Source organism: Ranitomeya variabilis, chromosome 2 (assembly GCF_051348905.1).
Source record: "Ranitomeya variabilis isolate aRanVar5 chromosome 2, aRanVar5.hap1, whole genome shotgun sequence".
Lineage (NCBI taxonomy): Eukaryota > Metazoa > Chordata > Amphibia > Anura > Dendrobatidae > Ranitomeya > Ranitomeya variabilis.
This window is the reverse complement of record NC_135233.1, coordinates 250,353,460-250,381,207: the sequence shown is the minus strand read 5'-3', so window position 1 is coordinate 250,381,207 and position 27,748 is coordinate 250,353,460. Positions and strand designations below refer to the sequence as shown.

General features: G+C 45.9%; 1 protein-coding gene across 1 annotated transcript; it reads left to right on the top strand.

Moving 5' to 3' along the window:
• The first annotated feature begins 1,375 nt into the window (after positions 1-1,375).
• On the top strand, positions 1,376-26,275 carry NOXA1 (NADPH oxidase activator 1). Its single transcript, XM_077284576.1, has 16 exons — positions 1,376-1,704; positions 6,182-6,264; positions 6,564-6,672; positions 6,783-6,920; positions 7,677-7,784; positions 9,311-9,370; positions 9,520-9,545; positions 9,632-9,770; positions 9,854-9,913; positions 10,007-10,076; positions 10,628-10,692; positions 10,777-11,025; positions 12,354-12,550; positions 22,843-22,948; positions 23,771-23,891; positions 25,467-26,275. The coding sequence occupies exons 1-16, from the start codon at positions 1,531-1,533 to the stop codon at positions 25,559-25,561; spliced, it is 1,800 nt and encodes a 599-aa protein (XP_077140691.1). The 5' UTR covers positions 1,376-1,530; the 3' UTR covers positions 25,562-26,275.
• The last annotated feature ends 1,473 nt before the right edge of the window (positions 26,276-27,748 follow it).

Below are 27,748 nucleotides of genomic sequence, written 5' to 3'. Positions count from 1 at the left end.
AGAGAACCTGTCACCCCCCCCCCCCCCCCCCCAGGCGTTTTTAACTAAAAGAGCCAACTTGTGCTGCACTAATGCTGCATTCTGTCAAGGTGGCTCTTTTATTTGGGGTCCCTTCCAACGCTGCAATATTCGTTTTTTTAATTTGCTCGCCATACCTGTAGTCTGTCCGGGGGACATGTCTTTTCCCCCAGACACAAACGCCTCCCAGCCATCCCTCAGCCCCTCCGTGCGCCGGGCGTCCTCCTCTACCTTCATTAACGGTCCCGGCGCCTGTGCTGTAGTTTCCCATCATGTGATGGGAGTCGAAGGGCAGCGCTAACCGGCGCATGCCCGAAAAAGGAACTTACAGTGCAGGCGCCAGTGACGTTAATGAAGGCACAGGAGGCGGCGCATGGAGGGGGCCAAGTGATGGCTGGGAGGCGTTTGTGTCTGGGGGAAAAGACCTGCCCCCTGGACAGACTACAGGTATAGCGGGCTAATTATAAAAACGAATATTTCAGCGTTGGAAGGGACCCCAAATAACAGAGCCACCTTGACAGAATGCAGCATTAGTGCAGCACAAGGTGGCTATTTTAGTTAAAAATGCCTGGGGGGGGGGGTGACAGGTTCCCTTTAATATTTATTATTATACTATGTGCACATGAAGTCTAATTGTAGCGTTTTTCATAGCAGAAATTGAGCAGAACCTCCATGGATTTAAAGGGGATTTGGAGACTTTATGCTCCAAAATCTCTTAGGCTAAGTTCACACTAGGCATTTTTGCTGCTTTTTTATGCTAATTTTCAGCTGAGTTTTACAGTACCAGCAAAGTAAACATTGGCGAACAAAAGTGTGAGATTGAACAATGCCTGTGGCTGACCAAGGTGTGAGATCAAACTGCCTTAGGAACTCAATGGCAGACTAAAGTGTGAAAGTTAAACAGTGTCCTACAAACTCAGTGCACTGCCAGTGTTTTAGGTAAATTATTCCAGACCAATTCACCTTCTCCAGCTGTTTAATTTGTATGTGTATTTTTTCATGAACATATGTTTTGTATTGGTGACCTGTGTTCATGCTTCTGTGGTGGAAGCAAAGCTGAACTTTGGGATCCTGAAAAACGTAGCAAAAAACATGGCAAAAATCGCACCAAAACATGCATTTTTGTCGCTGCTTCTTTTTTGCCAAGAGTGCAAGTTTTGCTGCAGAAAAAAAAACGCGGCAGAAATGCCTAGTGTGAACTTTAACCTTAAAAAAAAAGTGTGCACATATTATACAGGTATGATGGCTCGGCTCTGGGGCAAATGGAAGATTGTAATCTATAGGTTGGATAAGGAAGCCACGACACAAAGCCGTCCTTTCAGGTAAACAAGAAAGTCCCGATTTCTTCACAGTGATGAAAGGCTGGAGTTTCATAGACGGCTCTGTCATTACTGAGGGAGGGACAGGAGCGATCACACTTCCTGATAGACCGAGGCTCGTACATACACCTGTGTCTACCTGAATCTGGCTCCATTCCCCTCCTATATCCTGGCTGTACGGTCCTAGAAGAAGATGCCCTACAAGGATCTGGTTAAGTGCTGGCACCACGGAGTCCTGGCCACGGAGAAGAGAGACTGGGACTCTGCCTTGAAGAGTTTCACCAGCATCGAGGATCCTCCTTCCAAGCTCTGGTTTAATATTGGATATATTCATGTCCTGAGAGAAGACTTCCTGAGCGCTCTGCAGGTGCGGCCCCAAAACTCTGACCTCACAAAGGGATCAGTATGGGGAACAGTAGCCCCGATTCATCATTGTTGTTTCTTCAGGTTTCTGGTGTAATTTGCTCTTTTTAGTGATTTCAGTACTTTTTAGATTTCCTAGACAAGTTTGCTTAGGGTATGTGTCCACGTTCAGGAAATGCTGCGTTTTTGACACAGCGCTGAGCCGCAGCATCAAAAACACAGCGTCCAGATGTTACAGCATAGTGGAGGGGATTTAATGAAATCCCGTCTCCACTGTGCATTAAAAAACGCATGCGTTTTTCCCGCAAAAACGCACATGCGTTGCGTTTTTTAAGAACGCAGCATGTTGCTACAATGAGCAAAACACGCAGGAACACCGCAGGTGACCTGCCAGTGACCTCAGGTGCATTTTTGGTCAGGATTTTACCTGCATAAAATCCTGACCAAAGCCTGAAGCAATCCTGAACGTGGACACATTCCCTTAGACTGGTTCATGGAATGAGACTTTTTCCAAATGTTGCCTTCTTTTAGTGTGGTGTATCTCACTTTACTCCCTGCCTGGAGTAAAGTTTCTGCTGAATTTTATTTTTGCGCAGTTGAGGATTAACATGACATTTAACATGAATGTGTGACGTTTTAGAGGATTTGTGACTCTTTTGCCCTAAAAAGTCACAGAAAAGGGTTAAAGGCAACAAATATGCAGTTTTTAGTTAGTGATTTTATTTATTTATTTTCAAATGGCACAGAAGACTTGAAAAGTATGATGTCTTTAAGAAATCGCAGATGAGGAAGCTGGGCCATTGTTTCTTAGGAAATAGTTGCTGCTGGAGAGACTGTGGCTGCTATAAAGGGTGTGTGACCTCTGAAAGGCGCGCCACTGCCAGTGGCCAAGATTTCCCACACTTGGTGCCCAGCGGCATTCTGTAGTTTAACTGGAAAGTGGTGTTTGTACAGTAGTATATAGTATCTCTATATCATTATAATACATAGGTACAGTCCTTATCTAGTGTATTATTATATTTGGGTATTATGATAGTTACATATACAGTGTATCATTATATTATACAGGTCCTTCTCAAAAAATTAGCATATAGTGTTAAATTTCATTATTTACCATAATGTAATGATTACAATTAAACTTTCATATATTATAGATTCATTATCCACCAACTGAAATTTGTCAGGTCTTTTATTGTTTTAATACTGATGATTTTGGCATACAACTCCTGATAACCCAAAAAACCTGTCTCAATAAATTAGCATATTTCACCCGACCAATCAAATAAAAGTGTTTTTTAATACCAAACAAAAAAACCATCAAATAATAATGTTCAGTTATGCACTCAATACTTGGTCGGGAATCCTTTGGCAGAAATTACTGCTTCAATGCGGCGTGGCATGGAGGCAATCAGCCTGTGACACTGCTGAGATGTTATGGAGGCCCAGGATGCTTCAATAGCGGCCTTAAGCTCATCCAGAATGTTGGGTCTTGCGTCTCTCAACTTTCTCTTCACAATATCCCACAGATTCTCTATGGGGTTCAGGTCAGGAGAGTTGGCAGGCCAATTGAGCACAGTAATACCATGGTCAGTAAACCATTTACCAGTGGTTTTGGCACTGTGAGCAGGTGCCAGGTCGTGCTGAAAAATGAAATCTTCATCTCCATAAAGCATTTCAGCCGATGGAAGCATGAAGTGCTCCAAAATCTCCTGATAGCTAGCTGCATTGACCCTGCCCTTGATGAAACACAGTGGACCAACACCAGCAGCTGACATGGCACCCCACACCATCACTGACTGTGGGTACTTGACACTGGACTTCAGGCATTTTGGCATTTCCTTCTCCCCAGTCTTCCTCCAGACTCTGGCACCTTGATTTCCGAATGACATGCAAAATTTGCTTTCATCAGAAAAAAGTACTTGGGACCACTTAGCAACAGTCCAGTGCTGCTTCTCTGTAGCCCAGGTCAGGCGCTTCTGCCGCTGTTTATGGTTCAAAAGTGGCTTTACCTGGGGAATGCGGCACCTGTAGCCCATTTCCTGCACACGCCTGTGCACGGTGGCTCTGGATGTTTCCACACCAGACTCAGTCCACTGCTTCCTCAGGTTCCGGTCACCTCTTCTCGTTGTACAGCGTTTTCTGCCACATTGTTTCCTTCCAACAGACTTACCATTGAGGTGCCTTGATACAGCACTCTGGGAACAGCCTATTTGTTTAGAAATTTCTTTCTGGGTCTTACCCTCTTGCTTGAGGGTGTCAATGATGGCCTTCTTGACATCTGTCAGGTCGCTAGTCTTACCCATGATGGGGGTTTTGAGTAATGAACCAGGCAGGGAGTTTTTAAAAGCCTCAGGTATCTTTTGCATGTGTTTAGAGTTAATTAGTTGATTCAGAAGATTAGGGTAATAGGTCGTTTAGAGAACCTTTTCTTGATATGCTAATTTATTGAGACAGGTTTTTTGGGTTATCAGGAGTTGTATGCCAAAATCATCAGTATTAAAACAATAAAAGACCTGACAAAGTTCAGTTGGTGGATAATGAATCTATAGTATATGAAAGTTTAATTGTAATCATTACATTATGGTAAATAATGAAATTTAACACTATATGCTAATTTTTTGAGAAGGACCTGTATAATGGAAACAAGTGGAGAAGGGGAAAAGGAGAGTCAGCTCACCGTTGATGCAGCCACAATCCTGCTGAGAAGCGCACGGAAAAGCCTGGGACCCAGCTGAGGCAAACGAAGAGGAAAAATCCAGTATGGAAGCAGGTAAATAAAATGTCCAATTTTATTGAAGAAATAAATTGCATCCATAAAAATATGGTAAGTGCGGTTCTACTCACAGTGGATACAACGACGCGTTTCAGCTCCGATGTGACTTATTCATGGTTGTTTAGACAATCTAGGTTTAGGTTGTATCCACTGTGACCAGAACCGCACTAACCGTACATGGATGTGATTTATTTCTTCAATAAAACTAGACATTTTATTTACGTGCTTCTATGCTGGATTTTTCCTCTTCATTATATTATATAGGGACCAAATAGTGGATAATGACTGCATGGACGTCACTATTCTTTGTCTTGTGGTATTAGTTGATGTTTTGTTACCAAAATGGTTCAGATGTTTTATGAGTTTTGTTAAACATCAAAAAAAACTATTTAGTTTTGCATTTTACCTGTTTTTTTGGTGCCTTTTTAGAGCAAGAATTAACTTTTAGCTAAATAAACAAAAAAAATCCAGACGTACATAAAATCACTCCAGCGGGGGGGACTGGAATACATTTGTGCAAAAAATGTTAAAACTTTTTAAAAAGTTTAAAACTCATATTTTTATTTTTTTTTTAAAAGTAGCAATTGATGAATCAGCTAGAAATATCTGATAATTCCAAACTACATCTACATATGTTACAAAAAAAGTTAAAATTCAAATATAAAACAACCAAAATTAGATTAAAAAAAGGCGCAAATGCAATAATAAATTGGGCCCATTATTTTTTGCAAAATATATAGTTAGTTTTTGCTATTTTTTTTTGCCACGTTTAATAAGTCAGTGGGGAAAGGTTAGCAATGCAAATAGGTCTAGGTTAGATTTATAAACTGCAATGACAAAAAGTCTGACTCTTTTAGGGGATGGCGTAAAATTGGAGAATCGTTTGTAGACAGACGTATTCTATATAAAAATTACATACAAAAACAAGCAAAACTTTTTCCATAATATATTCACCCCAAAGTATATAAGAAAATTCTGGAAATTTACATAAAACTAGAGAGTAAATTTGCATTATAGTCAGAGGTGCAAGGCTTCCTGGTATCTGTGGTGCCATGTTCCTGCAGTGAGTATGGTGAATTGGCATTTTATGACTAGAAATGAATATAATTATGAGGAGTGGTATATAAGGTATTTTTGTTACCCTGGGACAAGGAAGTCAAATGCATTACACATATTTCTGACCTCTGTGAAGTTGGTGATCTTGTTCATGATTAAGTGAATGATTATTATAAGGACATATTGATTACGCAGTAATGTTAATTGAGCTGTACTTTGTGTCGTCCCTCTGTAATTCTTCCTGGAAATGTATAGATGTGTTGATATGTTGTGTCCCTATAGTGTGACAGCACAGATTGCACGAAATGCATCATGACTCATACATTTCCAGGAGGATCAATGGAGGAACTGAACAATTTTAATAAAAGATGCTACAGAAGTGTTATATCAACGGAAGTACTAGTGCTCATCAAAGCAGACATGTCAGGAGAGGTGACTAGCTCTCATAAAGGAGGGTTCCCCTAAATAAGCATTCAAAAGTCACAGCGTTGGTGGGATGACTGCACACTGGTGATGTTTTTGGCCAAAACATGTGGCTTTAACACTAGTAGCAGGACCAATTTGGGTACAGTAACAGAGCACAGCATCTGAGGGATAGTAGCCCCTAATATGTTAATGAGCACTGTAATATTTAACCTCTCGCTCCCTGCAGGCGTACAGTCAGTGTGTAACTAAGGACCCATGTCTGGCCGTTGGTTTCTTCCAGAGAAGCTACGTGCATTTTAAGCTGAAGTGGTAAGTTATTCCATTTGGGGGTATTTAAAAAAAATAAGATAAAATCCTAGAGACTTGCACTATTGTCAATTTTCTATTATGAAATATTGCCTGTTTGTGGATAGGCTGATGGTAAGGTGATTGGAGGTGAGGCGTGTAACATCCTTGTGGTTTCTTGTGTAAATGTTGGTGCAGTCAAGGGTATGATATATTATACCGATGCCCCTCCTGCTGCACGCCGCTGATTTGATCTGTGACTCAGTACTTGATTTTGGTCTGTGCTTGGATTACTGTGTAACATGCTATGAACTCTTTGACAGGTATGAGAAGGCCTTGGCTGACTGCCACTTGGCGAGGGCTCAGCTCAGAAACAACAGTGTTATAGATTACAAGCAGCTGGGTCTGAACCACCTGCTCTACACCTGGGAGGTATGAAGGCAGCTCAAGAGATGCCATTGATTTAGCAATGCCCAGGCTGACCCTCTAGGTGGCAGCGCTGAGACAGCTGTAATAGCCTCTAACCCTGTTGTTTGGTGTAGGTGCTGTTTAACACTGCAGTTATACTCTGCTACCTGGGGAAATGGGAAAGTGCTCAGCAGACAATGAATGAGGCTGTCATTTGGCTGCCAGGGGATATTAAGAATGCCAAGCTAGAAGCTGCACAGGATCAAATTCAGGTAAGTAAAGTTTATGATGGTTTGATGATGATGCAGTTTCATGTAGCGACTCTTGCTTGTCCCACCCTCTACTAGAGAGAGCATGTGTCCCGCTTTCCCCACCCTCTCCTAGAGAGAACATGTGAGTCTTGCTTCCCCAGCCATCTCATAGAGAGAGCATGTGAGTCCTACTTTCCCAGCCATCTCCTAGAGAGAGCATGTGAGTCCTGCTTGCCCCACCTCCTCCTAGACCGCGCAAGGGAGTCCTGCTTGCCCCACCCTTTCCTAGAGAGCATGTGAGTCCTGCTTTCCCCACCCTCTCCTAGAGAGCGCATTTGAGTCCTTCTTGCCTCGCCCTCTCCTGTAGAGAGCATGTGAGTCCTTCTTGCCTCACCCTCTCCTGGAGAGAGCATGTGAGTCCTTCTTGCCTCGCCCTCTCCTGGAGAGAGCATGTGAGTCCTTCTTGCCTCGCCCTCTCCTGGAGAGAGCATGTGAGTCCTTCTTGCCTCGCCCTCTCCTGGAAACAGCCTGCTTTTTATTTTTATTTTTCCAGTGTTTGCTGTGAATCCATTTGATATGAGGGCTGGGTTAAAGAGGACTCTCATGCTTATATACTTATTGTGTTTGTAGACAAGGTACCTATACATCTCACACTGTGCAAAGTTTTCTGTCCTGGGATCCTTAGTATCCAGACTCCTGCTACTCTTGTTATAATGATATTTTTACATACTGCATCCTAGAGGTGACCTCACCATGGATTGTGTACTCTTCCTACAGAGCCTGCAACTGCTGCAGCCGATCCCCATACCAGACGGGAAAATGTTCAGGCCTCGAAAGCAGGAAGTGGAGCGGCTGAAGTCTATAGATTTCCTGGGTAAACCCAAGGTGACAAAAGCACGTCCCACATAAAATGACTCAACCCCCGATCTATAGTTATCAGGAACTAAATAAACTGGTCAGCAAGAATCTAGAACTCAGTAGGGTCCATATAAAGGATTATTTACCTTTAGGGCAACTTTGTATGAGAACATAACAGAATGTATCAAATCTAGCTTTGTATCTACACAGCAGAAAGAGGCAAAGTGACATTACTCTCAAAAGGCACCGTATGAGAGCAGATGTTTCTGCCGTTGTGTTCTTAGACCTGGGGCTGGTCTGAGCACTTAATCCTAAAAAGTTATGTCCCCTTTACAACACTTGGAGCCATGATGTGGGACGTCAAATTGAACCGGACATCTCCATTCCCTGCTAGAGTGCTGTCAGAGTCAAACACCATAGAGGTTGCTGGACCCTATGCTATAAGCCCACACCCGGTGCCCAATTGGTCAGTCTACCCTTAGTGCAGCATCTACTGCAGAAACTAATAGGTCCCAACCACAAAAACCTTCAAGGTGCATGTGTGGGTGTCATCACCGTTAAAATTTGAAGGAGCTGTCTCACAAAGACAACAGCCTTTGCATACCTCAGCCCCTAGAATACATAGTTCACCCTTGCATGATTTGGACAGTCTGTTATGTAAATGGTCACCATAAGCACTACAGTTCCCCTGCATCCACTGTCCATCTTTTTCATTAAGATTGGAGCGCCCCCAGGGCTGTGGGGTACTCGGTAAGGTCCTCACAACTGATGTTGGTGTTCTAGATGTTATTTCTCTTTCTCTCTGTCCCCCTGATGGAATGGATAGGACAAACCCGTATGACTGGTGGCCTGAGGCTTTTTACAGGGACTCTAGCACACCCCGGCCCCCACAAGTTGCCACCGTGCTTCCTGGGTATGGGTCGGGCAGCTAATATGGAATTAACTGTCCTGCCAGTCTCTGGAACAAAGCTTGGAGACAATACTCCCTCGGAGTTCCGGCTACCGGATCCTGTGCCTCAGAAAGGAGGCAGCCTTTTGCAGGACAGAACTCCTTCTGGTTTCCTCTCCTTTTGCTATGACTTCGTTTCTCACCCTCTGCAATACAATTCTCTTCTAATGTCTCTTTCTTAGGATGCTGCCGCACGTGGGGCAGGCGCAGCTCCGTGGCCTTTTGTCTAGGCCCCTGACAAGATCCCACCCCTGTCAGGGACCCACTCTGTCTGCAGCTCTTAGATGTTCTTCCTCCCTCTCTGTCTGCATGACAGGTTCCGCCTGGGTGAAGCCCAGTCAGCTTCTGCCTAACTTCCTATCCAGACCACCAGTTTTACCTAATTGTGAGGAGTGCCCTAGTAGATAGGAGCGTAGCTCCCCCTGGTGGGTTGGAGTGTGAAGTGTGTTGTGTGATTTGCGATACCTGGTAAGAAGATCTCCGTCATAGCCTTCAGACGTAACATCACTCCCCCCCCCCCCCCAGAGAAGAATAATATTACAGCAACGACCAAGACCCTGGGACGCTGCACAATCCTTACTCAATTCCCAATTTTTCTACGCAGGTCATCTCGTCTGTGGTTCCCAATGACCAGTATAGTGGGTTTGAGCCCCTCCGTCCTCAGGTAAGTTCTTATTGAAAGACCTATATTCTGAAAAGAAATTTACAATATCGAGACCCTGATTTCTGGATTGTCAGACCTTTACTGCATTAGATAATCTGTGTTTCATTGCAAAATAATTAACATTTTTGGAAATGTCTCCTCTGCCACAGAAGCCTGGATTTTACCTGCCATGCCCGTAAGTTCTTCATCTTCTCCTTAATGCAAATAATTAAGCGTTGTCCCAGCACTAGGGACCTAACCTGTAACCTGTGACCCTCACAGAGGTCGGGATGCTGGATACCACCGCGTTATGGTCCATTATTATCCTGAAAACTCCAGAGAGGTGGCCATGAAGGCCAATAGCATCGTCTACGTACTACACAAACATGGAGATTGGGCAACTGTCATCCATGATGGGCAAGTAGGTGCCTTGTGTACGGAAACTCACGTTGTATCCCTGTATTAACCCCACTTAACATTTCTCGTTTTGCTTCTTTCTCATAGAAAATTCTCATTCCAAAGAACATTTTGGAACTGGTGGACGCACCTAAAGCCGATATGAAGGTAAGTACAGCACCTTTTTCTTTAAAGGGGTTGTCGGGCTATGAATTTTTCTAAGAGTTTTAGTAAAGATTTTATTTATGTATGTTTTAACAGAAAATGAATAATGGGATTCCCCTGCCCCCCATGAAGATGCCACCCACTAGACCCAATTTAAAGACAGCTGGTGAGCAATGTACAGGATTTACTTGGAACAGTTGTTTTTTTTAGAAAAAAATCTGAGACTGAGCCATTTGTTGTAGACAACTACATCCGGCACTGTATAGCCCTGGATTGGTAGTGGGATAGTAAATTGCACTGGTGTGAGCTCTTGTGTCTAGCCCTGTGGACTTGTTTGAAAGCCAACAAAGAGTAACGTTCACTTCAAGAAGGGGCACAAGCTGTTTGCATGCTACATTTCAGATGCTCCCCTCTATCAATGGCACTTGAAGGTCTATTTATTGAATGTAAATCCCTCTTTAAAAAGATATTCCCATCCTTTTTAACTGACACTTTATAATTAGTAAGGGTCTCACCTCGGGCTGACTGTCTTAATGGCAGATGCCCTTTAAAATGCAATAGTTGACTCCTAGATTATAGGTGCGACTAGACCAATAGGCCTTTGAAATTCATGGATATATTCAATCATAATTAGGCCATAGCAGTGTAACAAGCATCTCTGGCCATATCAGAGGTCAGAAATTTTGGTAAATAGTGCTAATTTACTGTCTATTTTAGGTAATGTGCCATCATATGAGCATGTACCACCACGGCAGATGACGGACCCATCGGTAACCAATCAGGTATCACATGTTCTGGAGATGAAATAGTCACACTTTAGTATTGTTTGTTTTTGAGCTGTGTTAAAACTATCCCTCGTATTTTAGGACCCAATAAGAGAAGATACAAATTTTGAAGAAGAACAAGTGTTGACCACAATGGTCCAAGAGGAAGACGAGATGAAGAGTGTTCCTCCTCGAGAAAACCAAATAGTGGAGGCATCTGCCCATCCTGGACCAGTGGAGTTGACTGCACCCACGGGGATCACGGAAGCCGCCCCTTGTAGACCCCTTCAGAGGGTAGAAATGGTTGTCACACTGCAAAGTTGTGCACCGGTCAGGCAAGAAGTCGAAAAGGTGAAGAGTCTAGTCAGGATCTTTACTGGGGAGAGGGATATTTCTAGGTTTACATATAAATGATACAAGCAGATAGAGGCAGTTTTCCTGTGTGTTTCTTCTAACTGTCTCATGGTTTCTTGAGGCAGTTGTGTAGGTGCAGAACCACCCGTAACTATGGGATGTGTTTGATATAGCATCTTAAGGTACCTTTACACTAAACGACTTACCAACGATCACGACCAGCGATACGACCTGGCCGTGATCGTTGGTAAGTCGTTGTGTGGTCGCTGGGGAGCTGTCACACAGACAGCTCTCTCCAGCAACCAACGATCAGGGGAACGACTTTGGCATCGTTGAAACTGTCTTCAACGATGCCGAAGTCCCCCTGCAGCACCCGGGTAACCAGGGTAAACATCGGGTTACTAAGTGCAGGGCCGCGCTTAGTAACCCGATATTTGCCCTGGTTACCATTGTAAAAGTAAAAAAAAACAGTACATACTCACATTCTGATGTCTATCACGTCCCCCGGCGTCCACAGGGTTAAAACTGCTTTCGGCAAGAGCGCTGCTAATATGCACGCGCTGCTGCCGAGAGCTTCCCTGCACTGACTGTGTCAGCACCGGCCGTAAAGCAGAGCACAGCGGTGACGTCACCGCTGTTACGGCCGGCGCTGACACATTCAGTGCAGGGAAGCTCTCGGCAGCAGCGCATGCATATTAGCAGCGCTCTTGCCGAAAGCAGTTTTAACCCTGTGGACGCCGGGGGGACGTGACAGACATCAGAATGTGAGTATGTACTGTTTTTTATTTTACTTTTACAATGGTAACCAGGGTAAATATCGGGTTACTAAGCGCGGCCCTGCGCTTAGTAACCCGATATTTACCCTGGTTACAAGTGAACACATCCCTGGATCGGCGTCACACACGCCGATCCAGCGATGACAGCGGGTGATCAGCGACCAAAAAAAGGTCCTGATCATTCCCATCGACCAACGATCTCCCAGCAGGGGCCTGATCGTTGGTCGCTGTCACCCATAACGAGATCGTTAGCGGGATCGTTGCTACGTCACCAAAAGCGTGACGTTGCAACGATATCGTTAACGATATCGTTATGTGTGACTCAGCCTTTAGTCTTTCACTTGAGTAGAAGATCAATACCAGTCACGGCTCATTGATAAGAGTGGCTCTTGTTTCAGACAATATAGCCACAATTTTTTCTACTCTCTAAAACTAGATGAAAAAAATGCATTGTCTTATGGGAATCCTGCTGAGTTTTAGGCTTAAGCTCTCTTTTATTTACAATGAATTTACCACTGTGTAACATTTGCTGTTTTTTTTCTGAGACAGGAAATAACAGGAACTGACAAAGGTAACAGGGAGGAAGAGGTTCCTGCACCATTAGAGAAGGATGTCATTACAATACAGGTGCACACGGAGTTCACTCTCGATCTATCAGTGAGCAAGAACATCACTTACCAGGAGTTACAGCGCCTCCTCAGGGACAAACTGCAACAGCAAGGGGAGAAGATGAAAATTGAACTTAGGTACGGCAACAAGGTGTCCTGTTTTATCCGTTACACCTCATGTACATCCATTACATTACTGATCCTGAGTTACATCCTGTATTATACTCCAGAGCTGCTCTCACTATTCTGCTGGTGCAGTCACTGTGAACATACATTACATTACTGATCCTGAGTTACTTCCTGTATTATACTCCAGAGCTGCACTCACCATTCTGCTGTTGCTGTCACTGTGTACATGCATTACATTACTTATCCTGTACTGATGCTGAGTTACATCCTGTATTATACTCCAGAGCTGCACTCACTATCCTTCTGGTGCTGTCACTGTGTACATACATTACATTACTTATCCTGTACTGATCCCGAGTTACAGTGTGTATGGAAAGTATTCAGACCCGCTGTCGATTTCCTTGTGATCCTCCTTGAGACGGTTCTACTCCTTCATTGGAGTCCAGCTGAGTTTAATTAAACTGATAGGACTTCATTTGGAAAGGCGCACACCTGTCTATATAAGACCTCACAGCTCACAGTGCACGTCAGACCAAATGAGAATCATGAGGCCAAAGGAACTGGCCAAGGAGCTCAGAGACAGAATTGTGGCAAGGCACAGATCTGGCCAAGGTTACAACAGAATTTCTGCAGTGCTCAAGGTTCCTAAGAGCACAATGGCCTCCATAATCCTTAAATGGAAGAAGTTTGGGACCACCAGAAGTCTTCCTAAACCTGGCCATCCAGCCAAACTGAGCAATCGTGGGAGAAGAGCCTTGGTGAGAGAGGTAAAGAGGAACCTCAAGATCACAGTGGCTGAGCTCCAGAGATGCAGTAGGGAGATGGGAGAAAGTTCTACAATGTCAACTATCACTGCAGCCCTTCTCCAGTCAGGCCTTTATGGTAGAGTGGCCCAACGGAAGCCTCTCCTCAGTGCAAGACATATGAAAGCCCGCACAGAGTTTGCAAAAAAACACATGAAGGACTCCCAGACTATGAGAAATAAGATCCTCTGGTCTGATGAGATGAAGATAGACCCTTTTTGTGATATTTCTAAGCGGTATGTGTGGAGAAAACCAGGCACTGCTCATCACCTGCCCAATACAATCCCAACAGTGAAACATGGTGGTGGCAGAATCATGCTATGGGGGGTGTTTTTCAGCTGCAGGGACAGGACGACTGGTTGTCATTGAAGGAAACATGAATGCGGCCAAGCACAGAGATATCCTGGATGAAAACCTCTTCCAGAGTGCTCTGGACCTGAGACTTGGCCGAATGTTCACCTTCCAACAAGACAATGACCCTAAGCACACAGCTAAAATAACAAAGAAGTGGCTTCAGAACAACTCTGTGACCATTCTTGACTGGCCCAGCCAGAGCCCTGACCTAAACCCAACTGAGCATCTCTGGAGATACCTGAAAATGGTTGTTCACCATCCAACCTGACGGAACTGGACAGGATCTGCAAGGAAGAATGGCAGAGGATCCCCAAATCCAGGTGTGAAAAACTTGTTGCATCATTCCCAAGAAGACTCATGGCTGTACTAGCTCAAAAGGGTTCTTCTACTCAATACTGAGCAAAGGGTCTGAATACTTATGACCATGTGATATTTCAGTTTTTCTTTTTTAATAAATTTGCAAAAATTTATAAATTTCTGTTTTTTTTCCAGTCAAAATGGGGTGCAGAGTGCACATTAATGAGCAAAAAATGAACTTTTCTGAATTTGCCAAATGGCTGCAATGAAAGAAAGACTGAAAAATCTAGAGGGGCCTGATTACTTTCCGTACCTAATAAATATATATATATATATATATATATATATATATATATATATATATATATATATTATACATATATTGTGATGCAGTGACCCCTGTGGCAGCTAGGGGGCGCTGTATGTGCTCCTTGGGATTTGCATGGAGGCATATCTGTTGTGATAATGGTGGTGAAACAGTGACTGGCATTGTTGTGAATGGCCGATATGTGTCTCAGAGGGTGTCTGCGTGGTAAGTCTGATGTAATGTGGTTGTTCTGGGACCTGTAGTCCCTCAAGAGTTTGTGTAGTGTTGTATAATAGTCAAGGGAGACTTACTAGGCTAGTTGTGTGAGATGGGCGGGACAAACTAGCCACACATCCACACTCCCATCCAGGGGAGTGGTTAAGGGTATATAATGTGACCAGGGTGTGGGTCACATGTTCCTGTGTGGTTCCAGTGTTTGGACCTGAGTGGTGAAGGTCCTGGAAGTATGTGTTGGATTTCCTGGGAGTAGGAATCCTGAATAGCACACTGGGCACCAGTGTGTTGGATTTCCTGGGAGTAGGAATCCTGAATAGCACATGGTGGGACTTTGCTACTGGTGACCTGGGTATTGGACGGTCCCAGCTGGGGATGGACGTCCTGAATAGTACCCGGACTGGCCACCTGTATGATCCTGAGTAACCTGGGTGTTGGGAGGTCCTGGGAGTAGGACCGGATCCCTGAACAGCACGAGGTGAGGACCAGGATCTGCAGAGCCAGTGACAGCTACTGTGTGGGGAAGCTACAGTCCTTCGGTGGGTCTGGACTGACTAATGTATGCCGGCCAGGCAAGTTGGTGATCCCTGTGAGGCAGCTTACCCGGAGGAGTGGACTGACAAGGAGTCAGCAGGTGGAGCAGGAGCTCCCGTCAGGTACTATACAGACTGTTGGTGCTTGTGATGTTCTATGAACTGTGTGGTCTCCCACGGCAACTGAACGGAGTGAGGTTCAGCGTGTTTAGAGACCGCCACCCAGGGTCATATGCGCTGTATGTGACTTGGGACATTGGTGAAGTGTACGGCGTACAGACATCCATGGTAACTGGGCGAAGTGAGAGGTCCAGCATGTTTAGTGTCCATGAGTCAAAGCCGTAAATGAAGTGTTCGAGATAAAGCTGCAAGTTAATATCACCAGTTGGTGCCTATTGTGTTCTATGGAATGTATATAATGAACTGTGCATAACCCGGTTTATGACACTTTAATAAACCGCATACACTGTGTTTAAGTGAAAAATCGTGCCTGACTACGTTAATCCCGTGCCAAGCGAGTGTCCCCCATGTCCCCCAATACACTCAGTAAGAGCAATCTTACAATATATTGCTCAAAAAATAAAGGGAACGCTTAAACAACAGAATATAACTCCAAGTAAATCAAAGCAACACTGTTTGACAATCAATTTCCCATGCTGTTGTGCAAATGGAATAGACAACAGATGGAAATTATTGGCAATTATCAAGACACACTCAATAAAGGAGTGACTCTGCAGGTGGGGACCACAGACCACATCTCAGTACCAATGCTTTATGGCTGATGTTTTGGTCACTTTTGAATGTTGGTTGTGCTTTCACACTCGTGGTAGCATGAGACGGACTCTACAACCTACACAAGTGGCTCAGATAGTGCAGCTCATCCAGGATGGCACATCAATGTGAGCTGTGGCAAGAAGGTTTGCTTTCTCTGTCAGCATAGTGTCCAGAGGCTGGAGGCACTACCAGGAGACAGGCCAGGAGACATGGAGTGGCCATAGGGCAACAACCAGCAGCAGGACCGCTACATCTGCCTTTGTGCAAGGAGGGACAGAAGGAGCACTGCCAGTGCCCTGCAAAATGACCTCCAGCAGGCCACAAATGTGCATGTGTCTGCACAAATGGTTAGAAACCGACTCCATGAGGATGGTCTGAGTGCCCGACGTCCACAGATGGGGATTGTGCTCACAGCCCAACACCGTGCAAGACACTTGGCATTTGCCACAGAATACCAGGATTGGCAAATTCGCCACTGGCGCCCTGTGCTCTTCACAGATGAAAGCAGGTTCACACTTAGCACATGTGACAGACGTGACAGAGTCTGGAGACGCCGTGGAGAGCGATCTGCTGCCTGCAACATCCTTCAGCATGACCGGTTTGGCAGTGGGTCAGTAATGCTTGCCAGAGGTAGCCTGACTGCCATTAGGTACAGAGATGAGATCCTCAGACCCCTTGTGAGATCATGTGCTGGTGCGGTTGGCCCTGGGTTCCTCCTAATGCAGGACAATGCCAGACCTCATGTGGCTGGAGTGTGTCAGCAGTTCCGGCAAGATGAAGGCATTGAAGATGTGGACTGGCTAGTCTGTTCCCCAGACCTGAATCCGATTGAACACATCTGGGACATCATGTCTCGCACCCTCCACCAACGTCACATTGCACCACAGACTGTATAGGAGTTGGCGGATGCTTTCGTCCAGGTCTGGGAGGAGATCCCTCAGGAGACCATCCACCGCCTCATCAGGATCATGCCCAGGCATTGTGGGGAGGTCATACCGGCACATGGAGGCCACACATACTACTGAGCATCATTTATTCGGACTCCCATGACAGCACTACGAGAGAGGGGATCCGCCCTTAAGGAACAGGAAACCTACAGATACAAAAGGGCGGCACCTCTCCCATGCATCAGTTGGTTTCCTGTTCCTGAAGGGACTGGATTCCTACAGAAGTTTTTTTCTACGGGTTCCAGGCCGGCCGGACCGAATCTGGTAGCGAGGGGGTCTCCTACCTCGGCCGGTGCGAGTACCTGATGTGGTCATGGTGGCCCTGGCAGGGCGGCACGGCAGTGACTAAAACAGCAGGGAAGCGGTCGCCAGGGGGTGTCCGGTCTCCAGGTGCCAGCGTGTGGTAAGTATAATTCCCCTCGTGTGCTGTGGGTCTCCCTGCGTGTGGAAGCGGGCGCAGTGTCCTGGAGGCGCCGACCGGAGTTCAGCTGGCCGGCCTCGGCGTCCCACGAGGGCTGCAGCGCTGATAGGAAGCGCTGTAAGCTGTGGTGACGTCGGTAGGCGGAGCCAACGACGACTTCCGGGTCGCGGAGCTCCTGCGCATGCGCGGGGGCTCCAAGATGGCGGCGCCCACCGGGATTTCATGCCGCTCTCCCTCAGAACGCCGGAGGATCCCCCACAGCTGCGGCTAGGCGGGGAAATCATTTTTCTAACGCTGAGCAGGTGTGCTGTCCGAAGGAGGGGCTTTTATAAGGAAGCTCCAGCGGCGTGTTCCTGGCTTCTGGCTCCAGTTACTGAAGATGGCGTCTGATCAGGATCAGCAGGTTGCACTGCTGGAAGAAGCATCCCAGAAGCCTAAGGAGAAGGAACACGAAAAAAGGAGCGATAGTTCAGGCCGCAGAAGCTCCTCCAGACAGGGGTCTGGAGTGTCAGCCAAGAAGAATCCCCCTCGTACTTCGGTATCTCTCTGGGTGTGGGCAGCCACTGGTAAGTGATCTCCGAGAAAGTTCACTTAATGACTAGTGTCCCCTCATATGTTTTATGCAGGGAAGGAAAAATGTCAGTAAGACGAAGCATAGGGAGTGTGCCATCTGCGCGGTTCCCTTGCCCGACTCACACCCTAAAAAACTATGTGACCCCTGTATCCAGCAGACGGTGAGGTCCTGGAAGGAGGGGAGGGGGTATGGCATGTAGTTCTTATACACTAGTCTGCCTTACTTATCCCCTTAGGTAGCGGAAGAATCCTCTTCTATTGCGGCCAGTCTAAAGGAGATGGTTAGAATGGAGGTCAGACAGTCCATTAAGAACCTTTCACAGACAGGAGGCTCTAAGCAGAGAGCTCAGGTGTCGTCTGATTCATCTGTGGATAAGGAAAGCGAAGAATCGGACGATTCAGCAGCATCATCCTCCTCCTCGGAAGAAGACGCTGCCCGGTTTTGCTTACCCTTGGAGAGAGTAGACAAGTTAATAAAGGCAATCAGAGGCACAATGGGTATAGTAGAACCCAAGCCTCAACTCTCTAAAGAACAAATGATGTTCAGCGGCTTAGAACAGAGAAAGCGCAGAGTTTTTCCCCTGAATGAAAAGATACAGGAACTTATCAACAGGGAGTGGAGAAAACCAGAAAGGAAAGGCTCCTTACCACCTGCGCAAAAGCGTAGATACCCTTTTGATGACCCAGTAGTAGGTAACTGGGAAAAGGCCCCAAAACTGGATGCGGCGATTGCCAAGGTAGCAAAGCGTTCCTCTCTCCCGTTTGAAGACATGGGAACACTTAAGGACCCCCTAGATAGGAAAGTGGATACCTTCCTAAAGGGGACCTGGGAAATGGCAGCCGGCTCCTTAAGACCTGCGGTGGCATCAACCTGCACGGCAAGGTCAATGATGGTTTGGCTGGACCAGTTAGAGACCCAATTAAAACAGGGGGCCTCCAGAGACTCTATTCTAGCAGCGTTGCCGGTAATCCAGGAGGGGGCAGCTTTTTTATCGGACGCTTCAATTGACTCTGTTAAGTTGGCAGCTAGAGCAGCAGGGCTTTCTAATGCTGCAAGGAGAGCCCTATGGTTGAAATGCTGGCCTGGGGATATGCAGGCAAAAGCAAAGCTCTGCGCTATCCCTTGTAAAGGCGAGTATTTATTCGGGCCTACCCTGGATGAACTCCTGGAGAAGGCAGGAGACGATAAGAAAAAGTTTCCCAATACCTTCAATGCATACCGTCGTCCCTTCAACAAAAGAAGGTTCAATCGGGGAGGGAAGCGCGCCTTCTCACCGGCCAGAGATCGGTCCAGATGGGATGATAAGCGAAAACGAGGTACAGGTCTCATGTTTCGCCGTAACCCGACGGAAAACAAGAAACAAGAACAATGACTAGCAATCCCAGTGGGAGGGAGGCTGCTGCATTTCTCAGCAGCATGGTCAGAAATCACAAACAGCGTTTGGATAAAAAACACTGTTTCCCATGGTCTCAAACTTGAATTTGTCCAGGCTCCACGGGACAAGTTCAAGCTAACACCCTGGCGCTCATCTCCCACTGAACAATTTGCCCTGGAAGAGGAAGTGAGGACTCTTTGTTCTAAAAATGTATTGGTGGAAGTACCATATTCTCAGACAGGGAAGGGGTTCTACTCCCCCCTCTTCCTAATCCAAAAACCAGATAATACTTATAGAACCATTATTAATCTTAAGGGTCTCAATAAGTTTCTGGTAAAGCATACTTTCAAAATGGAGACCATCAATTCTGCAATAAAAATGCTCTTTGAAAATTGTTTTATGGTAGTGGTGGATTTGAAAGATGCCTACTATCATGTACCCATTCATACTGATTTTCAACAATACCTGAGAGTAGCACTGATAATGGAGGGTAGGATTCAACATTTTCAGTTTAGGGCACTCCCCTTTGGGATAACCTCTGCTCCTAGAGTGTTCACTAAAATAATCGCAGAGGTCATGGCACATTTAAGGGAGTCAAACGTCCTTCTAATCCCCTACTTAGACGATTTTCTCATTGTCGGGAACTCAGTGGATCACTGTCTGTCACAATGGGAAATTACTAAAGCTAAACTAGAACGACTAGGTTGGATCATAAACTTCGAAAAATCCAAATTACAGCCTCTAAATATGCAAAAATTCCTGGGGTTAATTTTGAATTCAGTAACACAGCAGTGTCTTCTCCCCGAGGAAAAAATAGCGCTAATCCAGAGTTACGTGTTAAAAGCAATTAAATCACCCTCCAAGACACTTAGGCAAGCAATGTCCCTACTGGGGTCACTCACATCTTGCATCCCTGCTGTTAAGTGGGCTCAGTTACACACCAGATCCCTGCAAAAAGAAGTTTTATTCCATGACAGAGCCCTAAACGGCGTATTAAATGAGAAATTAACGTTGGGGCCTATAACACTGAACTCCCTCAGGTGGTGGTTAGACATACAGAATTTGTCAGCAGGGGTGCCCTGGATAGTAAATGTCACCCAAGTAATAACCACAGATGCCAGCTCTTCGGGGTGGGGAGCTTATATGGGGGACATGGTGGTTCAGGGACAATGGGAACCCTTCACAACATTCTCATCCAATCAGAGGGAATTGTTGGCAATTGAATTGGCTGTTAAAGAATTCCTCATATATCTACAGGGCCAGCACGTCAGAATTCTGTCGGACAACAGAGTGGCAGTCGCCTACATAAACCGGCAAGGGGGAACACGGTCCGAGACTTTAATGCAGATCACGGATCGCTTGTTCCAGGTGGCAGAGCTCAATTTTCAATCTTTGACAGCTCTCCACATCAAAGGAAAGGAAAATATAACAGCGGATTTCCTAAGTCGAAACACGCTAAGACAAGGAGAATGGTCTCTCAACAAGGATATTTTCAACTGTATCAGCCACAGATGGGGTCAACCAGTGGTGGACCTGTTCGCCACCAGAGACAACAGGAAAGTAAAACTCTTTTGCTCTCTGAATCCCAGGGAAAATCCCCTGGCGGTGGACGCTTTTCTAATAAAATGGGATTTTCCGCTGGCTTATGCCTTCCCACCACTGAATCTGATTCCTCTAGTGGTGAGAAAAATCAGAGAGGATCGAGCAAAAGTCATCCTTATTGCCCCCTTTTGGCCCAGGAGAACCTGGTTTGCCTGGCTCAGGACGATGTCGATGTCGGTGTCGGATCCCTGGGTACTGCCAGACATCCCGAATTTACTCTCTCAGGGACCAATCTCCCATCCACAAGTGGCGGCGCTCCGTTTAACGGCGTGGAGTTTGAACGGTCACTGTTAATAGATAAAGGCTTCTCTCCGAACCTGGTAGAAACGCTCCTAAAGAGTAGAAAGCAAATAACTACCAAAATCTACTCTAGAACTTGGAGGAAGTTCTTGTCCGTTTCTAAATTTAATATCCAAGAAGGGGTGCCAATACAACAAATCTTAGAGTTCCTACAAAAGGGGTTTGAGTTAAAACTCTCTACTAGTACCCTTAGAGTACAGGTCTCAGCTCTGGGTGCCCTGTTTTCCTGTAATGTAGCTAACAACTATTGGATAGCGAGGTTTATGAAGGCAGTCTGTAGAACTAGACCAGTGTATAAAGATAGGTCAGTTCCGTGGGATTTAAATTTAGTTCTATCCTCACTAACAAAACCCCCCTTTGAACCTCTACACGAGGCCTCGATTAAAATGCTGACACTTAAAACTGCCTTCCTAATTGCCATAACCTCAGCTTGCAGGGTAGGGGATATCCAGGCACTTTCCAGGCTTCCCCCATATACAGAGTTCCTGTCTGACAGAGTAGTCCTTAGACCAGACCCAGCATATCTACCAAAGGTAGCAACAAGGTTTCATAGGTCGCAGGAAATAGTTTTACCATCTTTTGTTCCTAATCCATCCAATCCTAAAGAGCAGGAGCTTCATACGCTAGACGTTAGGAGATCTCTCCTACAGTATATTTCAGTCACCAATAGTTGGAAGAAGGATGAGGCACTGCTTCTTTCCTTCCAAGGTCCAAACAAAGGATGTAGAGTGTCAAAATATTTATTGGCTAGATGGATTAGGGAAACTATTTCTATGGCTTATACAGCGGGTGGGGGACCAGCTCCGCAGAACCTAAAGGCACATTCCACCCGAGCCATGGCGTCATCCTGGGCAGAAAGATCTGGAGTGTCGGTGGAACAAATATGTAAGGCGGCCACTTGGTCATCCCCTTCCACGTTCTTTAAGCACTATCGGTTGGATTTGGGGTCCTCCTCTGATCTCACCTTCGGGTTAAGGGTGCTGCAGGCTATAGTCCCTCCCTAAGGTAGCTTACATCTCTGTAAATCTCTCGTAGTGCTGTCATGGGAGTCCGAATAAAGCATTAAGCTACTTACGGGTAGCGGCATTTTTCGGAGGCCCATGACAGCACCCTTAGTTCCCGCCCTATTCACTTGGGGGTTGCACTTCCTGATATGTATATAGTGTGATATATAGATCTCACGTATGGTGTCTAGTTATAAAGTTAATAAAATATTTCTGTTTCAAAATGTATATAATGTATATTTGTATGCCACTAACCGCGGTAGTCCTCTCAAGGCTCTGAAATACAACTGATGCATGGGAGAGGTGCCGCCCTTTTGTATCTGTAGGTTTCCTGTTCCTTAAGGGCGGATCCCCTCTCTCGTAGTGCTGTCATGGGCCTCCGAAAAATGCCGCTACCCGTAAGTAGCTTAATGCTTTCCTTGTCTTGAGGCATTTCCACTGAAGTTGGATCAACCTGTAACTTCATTTTCCACTTTGATTTTGAGCATCATTCCAACTCCAGAAATCTGTGGGATATTAGTTGTGATTTACGTTGATAATTTTTTGGTTATATCGTTCTTAACACATTCCAAGACTTCCCAGACTAAATATTGCAATAGCAAGCCCTATGGCAGGTATTGCTGGTCTGCAGAATTGTGATTTCAGCTCTGGATTTAAATACCAGTCTAATTATCCCATGTAAATTATATTTAGAGATTTGCTGGGTAACAGTAACTTTGGGTGGCTCCTCCTCCATAGTACATAAGCCTGTATATCATTGATAATGTATCGATCAGTTACAGGGATAGTGAGGATAAACGTCTAACGTTGGTGAAGGATGATGGAGACCTACCAGGGATGTGGACACAAGCAAACAACAAGCGACTGATGCTGTGCTGTAAGGTAAGTACGTCTGGACGTCACTCTGTGCAGCATTGTTAAACATTACTGCTTTCTTCTGAAAACTATGCCCCATCCATCCTCAGGTTGTGTGTGGTACTGCAGTCCTGCTTCATTTACTATGCTGTTTCTGAACAAAAATAATTTAAAAAAGCTAATCTGGTACAACCCCTTTAAGCTTGTATGTCATGTCGGACACTGTTCAGACCAGGTCGTCTGACAGACAGCGGTAATTCCGCGTTTGACCACTGTTTGCTCATTGGCGTCGGCTAGTTTTCGTCTGGTTGCTCCGGGGTTAATTTATCTGATCCTCGGATTGGAAGCTGGGCCATGCCCATTTCCTTTAAATGGTTCTCCTGATCTTTGGGCGTCGCCGATTATAGGTTCTGTCTTATCCGTAGTTATCTCGGTCCGGAGTGGAGAGCTGGTTGTTGGAGAATCGTTGCTGGTGGTGTATTTTCCTTTGTCTCATTTACTCCTTCCTATATTTGTATTTATTTTGCCCTGCACATTTATAGTGTATTCCTGATTGACTGCGGCGTGGTGTATATTTTCCTTTATCCTTGTTTGTTATAACTGTGGGTATTGGTCTATTGCATTCACTGGGTGGTGGGCGGTGGTGTTCAGTTTAGGGCTGAATCAGGAGTTAGGGTGAGGGTGGAGGCCTGGACATGCACACCTTCAGTGTAAACTTCAGGTAGAGGGTCAGACAGGGTTTCCCTAGTCTGAGGGAAATTGCAGGGGCCCGGGTTATAAGCTCTCGCCCTCCTTGTCTCCCCGTGACATTGTATGTATAAAGAGTACTGAGCCTACTCCTCTGTGCAGGACTCTTGCTGTGTGGGGAGGCCCATCCTATTTCGCATGAAGGCCATCTATACTTATACAGCGGAAGGACCTGAAGACCTGCCCTTTAAGCACGGTGATTTAATTGATATCTTCTCTGAAGGTAACGCTTTCCTTCCTATCATTTTGCTTCACATTGTTTCTTTAAAGTGGCTTTGTAAGAGTGCAGAAACAGCACCACTCTGGTCTGTAGGCTGTGAATGGTATTGCAAGAGAATGGTCATCACTCCCATTATGCTCAAGGACCTTGTACACATTTCCTTCTTAATGTTGCCCCTTGTTGAGCAATGCATTTTTGGATAACCACTTTACAAGACAAAGTGGTGGAGTCTGATCACTATGCCAAAGACAAAAGGGTGGAACGTCCTCAGTATACCAGACACATGGTGGTGAAGTATGACCACTTTACCAGATATAAGGGGGTGAAGCATGACCACTATAGCAGACACATGGGGGTGAAGCGTGACTACTTTACCAGATATAAGGGGGTGAAGCATGACCACTATAGCAGACACAAGGGGGTGAAGCGTGACTACTTTACCAGATATAAGGGGGTGAAGCATAACCACTGTAGCAGACACAAGGAGGTGAAGCATAACCGCTATAGCAGACACAAGGGGGTGAAGCGTGACTGTTGTAGCAGACACAAGGGGGTGAAGCGTGACCTCTATAGCAGATACAAGGGGGTGAAGCGTGACCGCTTAGCAGACACAACGGGGTGAAGCGTGACCGCTATAGCAGACACCAGGGAGTGAAGCGTAACCGCTATAGCAGATAGAAGGGGGTGAAGCGTGACCGCTATAGCAGACACAAGGGGGTGAAGCATGACCGCTATAGCAGACACAAGGGGGTAAAGCATAACGCTATAGCAGACACAAGGGGGTGAAGCGTGACCGCTATAGCAGACACTAGGGAGTGAAGCGTGACCATTATAGCAGACACAAGGGGGTGAAGGGTGACCGCTATAGCAGATACAAGGGGGTGAAACGTGACCGCTATAGCAGATATAAGGGGGTGAAGCGTGACCGCTATAGCAGACACCAGGGAGTGAAGCGTGACCGCTATAGCAGGCACAAGGGGGTGAAACGTGACCGCTATAGCAGGCACAAGGGGGTGAAGCGTGACTGCTATAGCAGACACAAGGGAGTGAAGCGTGACCGCTATAGCAGACACATGGGGGTGAAGCGTGACCGCTATAGCAGACACAAGGGGGGTGAAGCGTGATCGCTATAGCAGACACATGGGGGTGAAGCGTGACCGCTATAGCAGACACAAGGGGACTGAAGCGCGACCGCTATTGCAGATACAAGAGGGTGAAGCGTGACCGCTATTGCAGATACAAGAGGGTGAAGCGTGACCGCTATAGCAGATATATGGGGGTGAAGCGTGATCGCTATAGCAGACACAAGGGGGGTGAAGCGTGACCGCTATAGCAGGCACCAGGGGTTGGGACATCGTTAGTATACTAGACACAAGGAGGTGGAGCCTGACCATCATGCACAGAACTGTGGGGACAATCGTATCATGGACCCGCTCTATAGGCTGCAATTACTCACATAACCCACCAGTGAATGATTGGATTAGTTGGGAGGTTATTGGGGCTTCCAGGTGCCGTTTAATGGATCTTATCTTGGTGTTTCCTGGAATTTACATCTCACTATGTTTTTGTCCCCAACAGTAAATGAAGAATGGTTGGAAGGTCACTGCAATGGCAGCATCGGGATATTTCCAAGATGTTTTGCCACCAAAGTCAGCGAGCAGGACACATCCTAATGGCAGAGGAGAGCAAGTAGTCGCCATTGTATGTCCGGAGAGGGCACCGAGGTCCTCGTTTATTCACAACAGGACAAAGCATCAAGGTTATGTGATATAATATGGGGGTCATCAGATACTGGAGGTCACAGTCATCCAGGTCTGCAGTCTGCGCAATCTGTAGTTATCTTTGTTATATATAAAGCAGTGATTCCTGATACCTTGTACATTAATTATTTATGGACGGAACCATTTTTTGTTTATTAATAATCTCTAATTGTTATATTGTATATTATCCATTAAAATAACTTTCAATTAGTTTTGTAAACGTTTTTTTGTGATCTCATAATGTCCTTTATACTATCATACTTCATGTCTATGTATATAATTATATATGCACAGCTGGTATAACCTGGGCACCCTCTGTATATAATTATATATGTACAGCCGGTATAACCTGGGCATCTCCTGTATATAATTATACTTCTACAGCTCGTATAACCTGGGTATCTCCTGTATATACACTATGTGCAGAATTATTAGGCAAGTTGTATTTTAGAGGATTATTTTTATTATTGATCAACAACTATGTTCTCAATCAACCCAAAAGACTCCTAAATATCAAAGCTTAATATTTTTGGAAGTTTGAGTGTTTTTTTTGTTAGATTTGGCAATCTTAGGAGGATATCTGTTTGTGCAGGTAACTATTACTGTGCAGAATTATTAGACAACTTACCGTATTTTCCGGCGTACAAGACGACTTTTTAACCCCTGAAAATCTTCTTAAAAGTCGGGGGTCGTCTTGTACGCCGGGAATCGCCTTGTACGCCGGGTGTATATGGTGGGTGGGGGGGGGAGTGATCCTGATGACGACGAGGGGGCGTCTCACAGAAAAGTGAGTATCCCCCATTACCTTATCATAGCGCTGCAGCGTGGGGTCTCTGTGCTGGGAGCGGCGGCGGCTGCTGTGCTGTGGCGGCTCCTCTTCTGCAGTGTGGGGCCTCTGGTACTGTGGGGCGGTGGCGTATCTTCATGCAGTCGGGGCTCCTCCGGCATCTCAGCCTGGAAGCCCCGCCGGCAACTCCATCGGTACAATGCGCTGGCCTCCGGGAAAATGGCCGCTGCTTAGATTCAGATCTCGTTGAGATCTGAATCTGAGCATGCGCAGCCCCCAGCGGCCGGGCCACCGCATCGCACCTATTGAGCTGCCTCCGGGAAAATGGCCACTGCTCAGATTCAGATCTCGTCTCCCGAGATCTCGGGACGAGATCTGAATCTGAGCAGCGGCCATTTTCCCGGAGGCCACCTGACCGCATTGTACCCATGGAGTTGCCGGCGGGGCTTCCAGTCTTTGAGATGCCGGAGGAGCCCCGACTGTATGAAGATACGCCGCCGCCACCGCCCCACAGCACCAGAGGCCCCACACTGCAGAAGAGGAGCCGCCACAGCACAGCACAGCACAGCACAGCAGCCGCCGCTCCCAGCACAGAGACCCCACGCTGCAGCGCTATGATAAGGTAATGGGGGATACTCACTTTCCTGTGAGACGCCCCCTCGTCCTCATCAGGATCACTCCCCCCCCCCCAAAAGGCACATATTCACCGGCCCTATAAGACGACATAGGGTGTATAAGAAGACCCCCGACTTTTAAGAAGATTTTATTTTTTAACTGGTAAAGTTGGGGGGTCGTCTTATACGCCCAGTCGTCTTATACGCCGGAAAATACGGTAATAAAAAAACAAATATATTCCCATCTCACTTGTTTATTTTCACCAGGTAAACCAATATAACTGCACAAAATGTAGAAATAAACATTTCTGACATGCAAAAACAAAACCCCAAAAAATTAGTGACCAATATAGCCACCTTTCTTTATGACACTCAGCAGCCTTACATCCATAGATTCTGTCAGTTGCTTGATCTGTTTACGATCAACATTGCGTGCAGCAGCCACCACAGCCTCCCAGACACTGTTCCGAGAGGTGGACTGTTTTCTCTCCCTGTAGATCTCACATTTTATGAGGGACCACAGATTCTCTATGGGGTTCAGATCAGGTGAACAAGGGGGCCATGTCATTATTTTTTCTTCTTTGAGACCTTTACTGGCCAGCCACGCTGTGGAGTAGTTGGAGGCATGTGATGGAGCATTGTCCTGCATGAAAATCATGTTTTTCTTGAACGATACCAACTTCTTCCTGTACCACTGCT

Coding starts and splice junctions, on each gene's coding strand:
- NOXA1 (XM_077284576.1), top strand. CDS start 1,531: ATGCCCTACAAGGATCTGGTTAAGTGCTGGCACCACGGAGTCCTGGCC. Junction 6,673..6,782: donor ACCTGCTCTACACCTGGGAG/GTATGAAGGCAG, acceptor TGTTTGGTGTAG/GTGCTGTTTAACACTGCAGT. Junction 11,026..12,353: donor TCAGGCAAGAAGTCGAAAAG/GTGAAGAGTCTA, acceptor TTTCTGAGACAG/GAAATAACAGGAACTGACAA.